General features: G+C 41.1%; 2 protein-coding genes across 2 annotated transcripts in view; both read right to left on the reverse strand.

The window, feature by feature from the left end:
* Nucleotides 1–10,268, reverse strand: part of LOC102758852 (histone H2A.V) — a 27,282-nt gene extending 17,014 nt beyond the window's left edge. The window contains exon 1 of the mRNA XM_006770399.2: nucleotides 10,260–10,268. Within this exon, the coding sequence (XP_006770462.1) occupies nucleotides 10,260–10,268 (9 nt within the window). The remainder of the gene's footprint in view (nucleotides 1–10,259) is intronic.
* Nucleotides 10,269–11,193: 925 nt separating this feature from the next.
* Nucleotides 11,194–11,504, reverse strand: part of MYO1G (myosin IG) — a 24,180-nt gene continuing 23,869 nt past the window's right edge. Inside the window, exon 18 of the mRNA XM_015568207.1 lies at nucleotides 11,194–11,468. Within this exon, the coding sequence (XP_015423693.1) occupies nucleotides 11,194–11,468 (275 nt within the window). The remainder of the gene's footprint in view (nucleotides 11,469–11,504) is intronic.

The following is an 11,504-nucleotide window of genomic DNA, read 5'->3' on the forward strand; positions in this document are numbered from 1 at the left end:
AGGGTCCCAGGTTCGATTCTGGTCAAGGGCATGTACCTGGGTTGCGGGCACATCTCCCGTGGGAGATGTGCAGGAAGCAGCTGATCGATGTTTCTCTCTCATCGATGTTTCTAGCTCTCTATCTCTCTCCCTTCCTCTCTGTAAAAAAATCAATAAAATATATTTAAAAAAAAATTTCACCCTTTGTTCTCCCTGTGTGATCTACAATAACAGTCTGCTTTGTATTTACTGCTGTGTTGCTGACTATTACCTGAAAGAGAGGTTGGGGTGCTTCACTGGGCTGGAGAGTTTAGCTAAATCAGAAAGTAGGTCTAATTAAGCAAGTTTATCTCTATATATAAAGCTCTCACTGGTGACCATCACACACGTGTATTTCCATCTGTCATTGTCAATTGTGAATTTGGTTGACACTTCTATTATAGAGAAAGGGCAAGTAGCGATATTAAAATATTTCTTCTAATTTCCTTTCAATGTGCATGAATTGGTGCACCAGGCCTCTAATCCTCTATAATAAAAGCTTAATGTGCTATGTGAACGGTCGACCAGTCAACTGTTCAACCAAAGTGTAATATGCTAATGATATGCTAAGGCTGCTCAACCGCTCACTATGACATGCACTGATGCTCTATAGGAAATGCTAAGGAAGCTTTTCAGTCTGAAAGGAAATGATGCCAAATGGGGACTCAGATCCTCAGAAAGGAAAGAATATTAAAAATAAAGAATATATGGATGAATATAAAACTACATTTTGTCTTTTAATTTCTTTGTAACATATATGACTGTTTAAAACAAATACTATACCACTATAAATATCAAGAATATAAGTCTTTGTTTTACTATGGTTGCAAATATCAAAAAATTTCTGTATGTGACACGGCACCAGAGTTAAGTTAGGGTTTTTCAAAATGCTGACACGCCGAGCTCAGAAGGTTCGCCATCACTGCTCTAGTATAAAGGTGCTCCGGGAATTCTCCCACTCCTTTCTTCCTCTGTCCACCTACACTGGGCCCACTTCCTCCCTGGGGTTTGGGGAAATCACTTCTTAGGATTTGAGATTCATAGAGGTGTTTTAATGAGAGGGGAGATCTGTAGCAAATTTCAGCTGCAACCCATCCTAGCTTCCTAGTCACATAAACCAGAATATTTGAACCCTAAATACACCCTCAATCCATGTGCATTCCTTCTGTTTTCTCTCCCAACCCACTAAACGGTAAGTTCCATTTGGACCGTATCTTCCACACCTAGTACAATATCTGGTACATAAAGAACTGAATGAATGAATTTACGAAATGACCTGGCCTCATGGTTATTAAAAAGAGTTCAGTGCTGACCACCAGGTGGCTCTCATCTCCCTAAGTACCAATGGCTTCTACAGGAAACCGAACACTGAAAGCACCTTAAGGATTTTTGTGTGTTAAAGATACTGGAGTCACGCTTTGGTTTATGGCAGAGTCAGGAACAGAACCTAACTCACAAAATATCAAAAGTCTGAAGTCATACCCCAATACCTTGAAGTGCTGGCTTCAAAAGAGCTCTTCAAGCTGTAGCCTGGCTGCACACCCAGAACTTCAGCGACAACTTTACATTAAGCTGACGAAATCAGCAGGGCTGCCCTAGCCCGTTTGGCTCAGTGGATAGAGTGTTGGCCTGTGAACTGAAGAGTATTGGGTTCGATTCCAATCAACGGCACATACCTTGGTTGCAGGCTCCTGGCCCTGGTTGGGGACATGCAGGAAGCAAGCAATTGATGTGTCTCTCTCATATTGGTATTTGTCTCTCCCTCTCCCTTCCACTTTCTCTAAAAATCAATGGAAAAAATATCCTCAGGTGAGGATTAAAAAAACAACAACTCAGCCTTGGCTGGTTTGAATCAATGGATAGAGCGCTGGCCCGCAGGCTGAAGGGACCCAGGTTCGATTCCAGTCAAGGGCAAATGCCTGGGTTGTGGGCTCGATCCCCAGTGGGGGACATATAGGAGCCAGCTGATTGGTTATTCTCTCTTAATGTTTCTAGGTCTCTTTTCCTCTCCCTCTCCGAAATCAATAAAAATATATTTTAAAAAAATTCAGCAGGGCTATAGTAGAACCAGTGCATCAGGGTGCATGCTTCCGGAGGCCTCTGTCAGTGACAACAGCTAATTTCCCAGAACTTTTGTGATTTCTGCACTGAGGCTCCAAGTGGGGTGTGACCATCATCAGCAGCATCACCTGGGAACTTGCTAGAAATGCAGCTTCTCACACTCCACCCAGACCAGCTGAACCAGCAGCTCAGGAACTGGCGTTTAAGAAGCCCTCCAGGTGACTGAGGGATATTCAAGGGTTCTATGTGCATAAAGCCCCCAGTTCTCAGTGAGGGCGCTGCTGACACAGTATTTCACAATTCCATTTGCAAAACTTTTTTCAAAATGAGCTATTTTGGGGTTTGAGTATTGATGTAGGTAATTTCAGCACAGCAGCCGAGGGTAAGGCCGTGTTTGAGTCCTTGACAATCCTGCATTTTTTTTGTTTTCCTCTAGCAGATTCCCAGTCCTTCCTCCCTTTCTCTTCCTTATACCACAAGATCCCACATCCTCTCATCCTAACAAGATAAAACACTGTCTATGATCCAAAGATTCTGGTCCAGTTGGTCAGGGTGGTACTTGGGGGCATCAGCACCCAAGGGCTTCTGCAGTTAGCACTGAGAACCACCGCTATATTGAAGTGTGTGTGTGTATGTGGTGGGAGGACGTACTTTACTGGCTGGGGCTAGTTTATAGTGAGGGGCTTTAATATAAAGAATGTGGGCCTGGCTGGCATGGCTCAGTGGTTGAGTGTCGACCTATGAACCAGGTCACAGCTGCAAAGCTCGATCCCCAGTGGGGGGCATGCAGGAGGCAGCCGATCAATGTTTTTCTCTCTCTCCCTCTCCCTTCCTCTCTGAAATCAGCTTTTTAAAAAAGTTGCCAGCTGAAACCGGTTTGGCTCAGTGGATAGAGCATTGGCCTGCGGACTGAAAGGTCCCAGGTTCGTTTCCGGTCAAGGGCATGTACCCGGGTTGTGGGCACTTCCCCAGTGGCAGATGTGCAGGAGGCAGCGCATCGATGTTTCTCTCTCATCGATGTTTCTAACTATCTCTCTCCCTTCCTCTCTGTAAAAAATCAATAAAATATATTTAAAAAAAAATAATAAAAATAAAAAAGTTGCCAGTTCCGTTCCATCAAGGCACATGCCAGGCAGGGCTGTGGGCTTGATTCCCAGGAGGGGGCATGCAGGAGGCAGCCAATCGGTATTTCTCTTCCTTTGTCTCTAAAATCAATAAAAACATATTTTTAAAAATGGTTCAATTTCTAATATGATAGATATCAATTATTATAGCCCTGAAAGGTAAAGCACTCCTTGAGTAAATTTTGAGTGTAAAGGGGCTTCTGAGATGAAAAACACTGGGAACCATGGCTGGGATCTACAGACATAACAATTTTCTGTTTCTTTTAATCTTAGCTTAGGTCTGGCCTACTGGCCCTAGCTGGTTTGGTTCAGTGGATAGAGCGTTGGCTTGAAGACTGAATGTTCCCAGGTTTCATTCCAGTCAAGGGCACTAAAAAAAAAAAAAAAAAAAAAAGACTGGCTTAATCTACTCCGTAGGAAGTCAGTTATGATGACACACGAGGGAAAGGTTTCTTTATACCCACTGGAAATGATACGGCCCAAAAGCCAAGAGAATAGGAAGAAACAAGTGGCCTGTCTGGGAAATGAACCAAAGCACAAAACTCATTGCAACTTTGGTTTAGTCCACAGACTGCTTATTAATTAGAAAAGGGAACCAGAGGCAGATGGAACATACTGGCACACTGACTCGCAAGTCATGTCAGTGGGAGCTCACCCACCCCCAGGCCCATCTGAGCCCCAGCAGAGGCTGTGTGGCACCTCCCTCCCAGAGACCAGGTAATTCTTCAAATTAGAGACACCAGCACAAGATTGTCATTCACTTTTCCGCATACTTTATTTGTTACAAACATACAATTTTTTAAATATAGACTGTAAAACTCCATTTGCAAAAGTCTGCTATTGTAAGGAGTACACACCAGCAGGAAGGATTCTTAAACTTTTTTCTGTGAGTTTTTCTGTCAGTTTTGCTAGTTAGTGGTAATTACGGGACCCGCCATTGTAGAGACCTGTCTGAAGCAGCCCTGCTCATCTCAAAATTGACCGCCATCTGAGCTTCAGCCTCCAGGCAGTGAGATCAACAGCCCATCTAGACTCTGCTTTTGAACATTTCCGGGAGGTATGGTTTCTGAATGGATACTGCGCTTTACGGATTTGTTTGAATTGCCCATGTAGCTGTTTGTTAAAGTGCATTCTTCTTTTAAAAAATAAGAGGAATAATCTTTACTCTTTAATCAAGGTACTTTAAAAAATGAACTTTTTGGTCTCTCAGCAGATATTCCCAAGTTGATCCTATTACTACAAATTTTAGTGTTCTATTTACAAATATTTATAGGGTTACAGGTGGAGGGGACCGTATACATGGAAAGGTGCGGCTTCTTCTGAAGCAGAAGTCAGTCCTACAAATTCACACGTAAGAACACACACTTGGTTTACAATGCGCAGCAGGTGGGTATTTACACAGACCGAAGACACCCCAAAACCCCTTTAAAGTAACTTCCACAGCTTCTCAGCCTTCCAGCCAAGGTCAACTGTAAAGTGACTTCAACCTTAGCTCTGGCTGCACATCTGATTAGATCCGGAAGCTGCCCCCTGCTGTCGAGATTTGGTTTTACTTCACTCAATGCCGATAGAATAGATTCTCTCCAGCAGGAAGGACATCAGCCTCACTTCGGAGCGAAGACTCTAGCGTAAGGAAGCCCTGATAGATATGACTGGAAACATCCCAGAATACAAATGCACTTTTTAAAATGATCATGATCATGGAGAAACACCTGCACGTATTTGCAAAAGGAAGCATAAATCCCCACTAATTTCCCTAGAACTTTAATCTTACTATTATTCAAATATTGATCATTGAAAAAACTCAAAATATACGTGGCCTGCTACCACAATATGCAAAACTGCCCACTCTTGATAAGTATGCCCTGCTCGATTTAAACTGTTTCTGCACTTGCCCAATCTATTAACTTCTAGGAAATCAGAGCTTTTTATAACAGAGGTGGCATGTGGACTGGGAGAAAAGGGTCTACATCTCATATCTGAAGAGCTGGAAACAAAACTCCCAAATGCCTACACATGTGCTTAGTGACAGAATTTTCTCAATTTACTTAGGACTCTCCCCACAGTTATATGTTCCCAAAAAAGCAATTTTAAAAGGGGAAATATACTACTTGCTCAGCTATTTTCAAATATAAAGATTTTTTTGAATCAACCTGATCTTGTGACACAGGGTAAGAGTGGGGACAAAAGTTTGCCTTTAAGGAATAAGGGTTGGTCTAAATCAATTTTCTTAAAAGAATTAGCCATTGAAATTGGAGATAGGAAAAAAAAATGCTAGTGGACAATGAATTTGGACAGGTCTATTGTTTTCTCTCCAATATTCTGAGCCCACATTTCTTCATACCAAAGATATAACCAGCCCTCTCTTATTAATGGCAGTGAGACACTTTACATAAAACAGGGAAAATGAAATTTGCTCTTAGACTCAAATCTGTTAATTACAAATACAGTCATATTCTCTTGCTGCTGTTCTAACATGTCTTTACCTGTCCCAATCTGAATATCTAATTCAAGAGGCATGAGTTAGATTTTCAAATGAAAAGCAAAAGATTGTGAATAAAGGTGATTACATTGATGACATATTTCCTATTTCATTAGGAAAGATACATTCATAAAAGTCTTACTTGGATCAGAGGTACAGATAATAATTGGAAATTACTTAATAAATCTTCATGATGCAATTTTGTGATTTTTCTATTTTCCAAATTTAATTTTTGGTACTGATAATTGCTGAAATAAGAGTCTGATGGAACGAAGTTTTAAGACTGGGAATGGTGACTTTAAGTAACAAAGTTAGCTATAACAAGAGTCTATCTCTTAAAAAAAAAAAGAATCTATCTCTTGAAACTTCTGGGGTCTAACATTTAAAAATTAATGGGTACTTTTCTAGATTAAAAATGGGAAGTTATAATTTGCCATTTCTATCTTATATTTGGAATTTCAAACAGGAGATCAATATGCACTTTTTCTTTTTTGTCTATATTTTTCTTAAGGTAAATGAGTTTTTTCTTTTCTATAAACTATCGCCCCCAGCCCCACCTATATACTCATTATTCAGTTTATTCAATGGGAATAGTAACTGTTTATGAAGACATCTAATTGATTTACAGTACTCTAAAACTAACCCTGAAAACGGAATCTCATTCATTTACTATAACTTCAGTGCTGTTGCTGACAAAAAAAGTTACCTTAAGGCTCAAGGGAAAGAAACTTATAAACTGTGAATGCAGTATTGTTCACTATCCCATCCACTGGAAGCTAGCAAAATGCATTCTGGATCAATAATACAAACTTTCTAACATTAGGAAAGATTTCTACTCTTCATACACAGAGTTAGAATAATATTCATAAGCAGATTATCTAGGGGAGCCTGAGAAACCATGATCCACATCACACAAAGAGTCCGTGTATTTCATGATCAAAAAGTGCTTTTTCTTGAGAAGTATGTCAGGGTTTAATGGCAATATACAATGTAAAATCACTCCACACTTTCTCAAGTGAAGTACAAAATGGAAAAGGAGCAAAAAGATGGGAGGCTCTGCCCTCTGAACAGGCCTGATGCATGTGACTTTTAAGGGTGTATTAAATTAAAATAGTTTTTAAAGAGTTAACAGTGGGATTTTACACCACTATATATATTCTAAAACCTGAGATTGGACATCAAAGCAATCAACTTTGTACTTATTAGAGCAATTCTGATACTTCCTAAAAATAGAAGACAACTCAACTGAATTAATAACTCCCAGATCAAAACCATTAAATTTCCCCAATCAAAAAGGAGACCAATCACAAACACATGAAGTGCTAAGAGTGCTGCAGAACGACTCTTGGCAAATGAGTCATTTTTACATAAGCCAAAGTCACTTTTCTCCTTCCCCTTCTCACCAATCAAGGCCACACTATTTTCAAATGAATATCTACTGAGAGATCAGTTGTGCATTAGACAAAGTACCATAATTGGGTTAAAATGAAAAAAAAAAATTTACAGTGAAGAATACTTATGTGCATAGCTTACACACTCAAGCGTCTCCTTAATTTCATCCACCTCAAGGCAAGGTAGACGCAAGCAAATTGTCACCTTTTCATACCTTGTGGAGATCATTCTATACCCCCTGTAGAGCCAGTCAAGGTCACATGTAAGAAAGCATCCTCAGCAACTACAGTGCCTGGAGTGTGCAGCCGTTTACAGACCACTCAATATGAGGGCATTATTATAACCAGCCTCTCTGCCCACAACCCTGCATTTTCAGATAAAACAGGATAATTGTTTTGTTTTGAGAAAACCGAAGCTTGAATCTCTTAAAAGACCTGCAATTTATTGCAAAGTGATCGAGAGGTAACAAAGGAAGCAGGTTAACGGCTGCCGGGACCCACGGCCTCTCAATCATTTTGCAATAATTATGGAAAGTGACCTGACAAGCAGCTGTGTGTCTCACAGCTACAGTCGCCTGCACCACCTACACGCCTCCCGTAGTAACATAGGGTGTCTGGGTTTTGGTTTGGTTTTCGCTTTGCTTTTTGGTGCCATCCAGACTTACACTTTGTTCTGTGCAGCATGTGCACTGACAACTTCCTCTGCTGATGAGAACTGTAGTTCTACACGAATGACAGGTAGGGACAATAGAAACCAGAAAGGAATTATGGGATATACTCAGAGTTTCTTGCTCTTTCAATTCTGTTCCTAAAATTGTGGACTTTTTTCACTTCTGTAACTGCAGCAGCTTGAGAAATGAACATTCTACCAATTATTAGGAAAGACATTTTACTTCCCTATTTCTCTGGAAATTAACGATTTTGAGCATGTCATTAGCTGCAATGTTTGCCAAAGTCAAAAACAAGCCCTAAATCACTGTGTTTGGGAGTGGTTGAAAACAAGACATTTTCTGCCTGCATTTAACAGATTATTTCCTTTAATAAGCAATATCTATGACTGAGTTCTGAAAGATGGCCCGTTAATACCACCTTGTTAACAAACCACACATCAAAAGTGTAGTTTCTATTGTCCCTAGTGACTGGAAGGAGGATCAGTGAAATGCTACAATCAATCCACATCCTTCTGTAACCTTCCTGCAGTAGGAAGAGAGGCCATCAACCACCTTGCAGGAGAAACAAACCTTTGAGATTGGTTAAAACCCACCACTATGACATTTACCACTTAATCTTACATAGGCAGGTCAAAAATTTTAATATAAATTACTTTTCCAACACATAGCTTATGCATTCTTTGCTCCTTGTTTTTGGAGGATTCTCAAATTGATTATCTAAAGATTTACATATGATATATTACTGTTACATGGTCTAATGACTAAGAAGATTTCTCTGGTAACCAAAGCTGATTCCATATATGGCAGTGTTCTTGGCATATATCCTATATGCCTCAGACCACTTCCACATTCTTTCTATTCAGCTAATTATAGCTTAGTAGCCACGGGTGAGGATTGTGAAGACCCTGTCATTTCTACAGAATAGAAAGGCAAGGCTAGTTACTGCAATTTAGCCAAACCAAAGAACAGAAAAAAAGAGTAAACCAACCCCTTAAAAAGGAGAGGTACCGCACCTTTGCAAAATTGAACTGGCTCACTGCAGCTGAGCAACAGAACCACCACGGAAGCAAGAAAACAAGTTGGTCTCTACAGGAATTGTACATGATTTCAAAACAAAAGTTACAGCGGCTAACTAACAGCTGCAACCTTGATTTTCATTGCTGCCTCAAAGTTTGAAACTAAACAGTCTCTGCAAACCTAATGCTAGTTTCTCACCTCCTTCACTAAAACTACTTAGGGGTTTGTTCTCCGCAGCAAAGAAAACACTCAAAACACACAGGTGAATACAGCAGGACATCATTGAAAACAGCTGCCTTGTAGTACAAAATACAGTACAAGTATACGGATGTCATTAAAACATCGAAAATACTATTGCTCCCATACAATTTAGGAAACATTCTTTGCAACGGAGAAAATTTTTAAAAAAAAGAAAAGCTTTAAAAAAATCTGTTTAAAAACTCTACTGTGGACGATGAGAGTAGAGAAATTGTCTGAAAAGGGCACCAATGTTTGTGGCTCTTCCACTTTTTTTTAAATCTAAGATTAATAATATTCTGATTCACAGTCTAATTTGTAAAAAAGCCTCATTTTATATACATAATTATTTCCCTCCCTCTCAGCCACAATGCATGAAAACGACCTTTTTGTATATTACTTAATTCCTAATAAATACAAAAAGATTGTATATATTGAATAATACCAAAATAAGATAATAAAAAGGGTATGCAATAAATTAAAAGGCAGCTCAAATAAAGGGCAGTCATGCAGTTAAAAAAAAACAACCACTAAGATTGTGGAGGTGGGGTTACTTGCCTCTTGGTTGAGAAGGTGTTGCACAAAGCATACCTGAAAAACTTTGGAAAGAACATAGCTCCCATGTGATTCAAAGTTACCTAGGTCTATGACACTCAAATACCTTTTGATGGGGTGGCATTAACTTGATTAGTAAAATCACTTCTACTGAAAATCCATTTAAAATATGGAAGAGGCGATCCTTGAAAACCCCAACTTTTATTCTTGAAAGACAGCTGGATAAACTGGCAAAAGCCAGTTTTGTTGAAATTTCAAGATGGTATAAAAATGCTTCCATATAGTCAGCATATTCACGTTCACTTCGGCTCCATTCAGATGGATTTCAGCTTCCAAAGGGCACACTGCTTGCTAGACACGCATCCATCTTTTGCCAACTTTGATTGTGAGGTACTAATACAATGGATCAAGTTTTTAAAATTTTATTTAAAAAGAATAAATGATGCTGGAATTCTGGACCTGAGGATCTTTAGTATTTGAACAAATCCACAGATTAAACTGAAGGTAGAGGAAGACTTCAGTTTTCGTGATTTCCAACTTTTCTGTTAGATGTATATTCCATTAAAGCTCAGGCTTGTAGCCACTGTTCCTTTTTCAAGTTTTGTGGTTTAAAATCCAGACAACCAGTGGCCGAAACAGCCGAATTAGCCTTAATTCACCGGCTCACATGGTGGAGCCACAGGGATCCGGCTCTCGTCCATACCTGAGCCATTTCTTGGTCATGACCTCCATGTTTAAGAGATCGGGGAAGAACTTTAGTGAGCAGCAACCAATCCACTCAAACAGTTTTTCCTTGTGCTTTATGCCTGATTTTTTCTTGTGCCTATCTCAGCAACCCCGATGTAAAGCTGCTCTTTCATCTTCAAAATTTTTTGCCAACTTTTAAAATATTTTAGTAACCAATTCTAGTTCAAGGTTTGACTTCTGAATCCATTTGCATCCTGGAAGACAATTCTGCAAAGACAAGACACTGGCCTTGGTCCAGATATGGTGCAAAGCCTTTAATCTTCAACAAAATGGACCCGATTTGTTCTCGTATTCCCCGGTGACTTTTTGAATTCCTATTTTGCCTTGTCCATGATTAAAGTTGCATTCCTTTTTATTAAACCTGTACCCTCAGAACCGGGTAACTGCAAAGGTCTCTCTCTTCTCAAGAATTCCGTGAAGACCTAAATCCAAAACGCTGATTTCAATGGAGGTGAAGGAATAGACACTGCAATAGTAAGGTCTGGAGAGATCTTTAGGTTCCCAAGCACAACACAAGCTCAGCTGTTATCACGAGGTCTGGGTAGCTCAGAAGTGTTCCTCGGCCCAGGGTGTGGGAGGACCTATCCCCCACCGGGGTTACCCCGATGGCGTCGGGCCCTCAGCGGGGAAACCGCAGAAGCTGGGACTGGTTTTGCTCGGGTGAGGAGACGCTGTTCTCTTTGCAGGTTGCTGTCCGCTCCTGGGAACTTGACGGCTTTTTCTCTCTAATTGTCCGTGACTGTCCTCTTATGGTGACGTCTCGTAATTAACTACATTATTTTAAACGTTGTTTTCTCCCGGTGGGCCTCCCTTGCTCCCCCACCAGCTCACTGGGGATGAGACGAGGGGATGGAGGTGGGGGCGGAGGCCCGTAGGGGAAGCGGCGTGTCTCAGTCCTCATCCACCTCCTCGCCCTCGGACTCGTCCCCGCCGCCGCTGCCCGCGCCGCGCCGCTCGTAGAGCTTATCCCGCTGGCGCTCCTGGATCTCCTTCATCTCCTCCGCATACCGGCAGAAGGCGCCCCCGAACTTGCCCCAGGCCTTGAAGGGGACGGTGATGGCGTTGCGGTAGGACGGCTTCACCTCGCTCACGCGCAGGAACACCCCGTACTTGTTGCAGCCCACGTCGAAGAAGAAGCGCTTCGAGTCCACCGTGATGGAGGTGCCTTCCGGGAGCTCCCCGTACGGACCGCCGCCGGGGC

This window comes from Myotis davidii, unplaced genomic scaffold (genome assembly GCF_000327345.1).
Source record: "Myotis davidii unplaced genomic scaffold, ASM32734v1 scaffold1364, whole genome shotgun sequence".
NCBI classification, from domain to species: Eukaryota; Metazoa; Chordata; class Mammalia; order Chiroptera; family Vespertilionidae; genus Myotis; species Myotis davidii.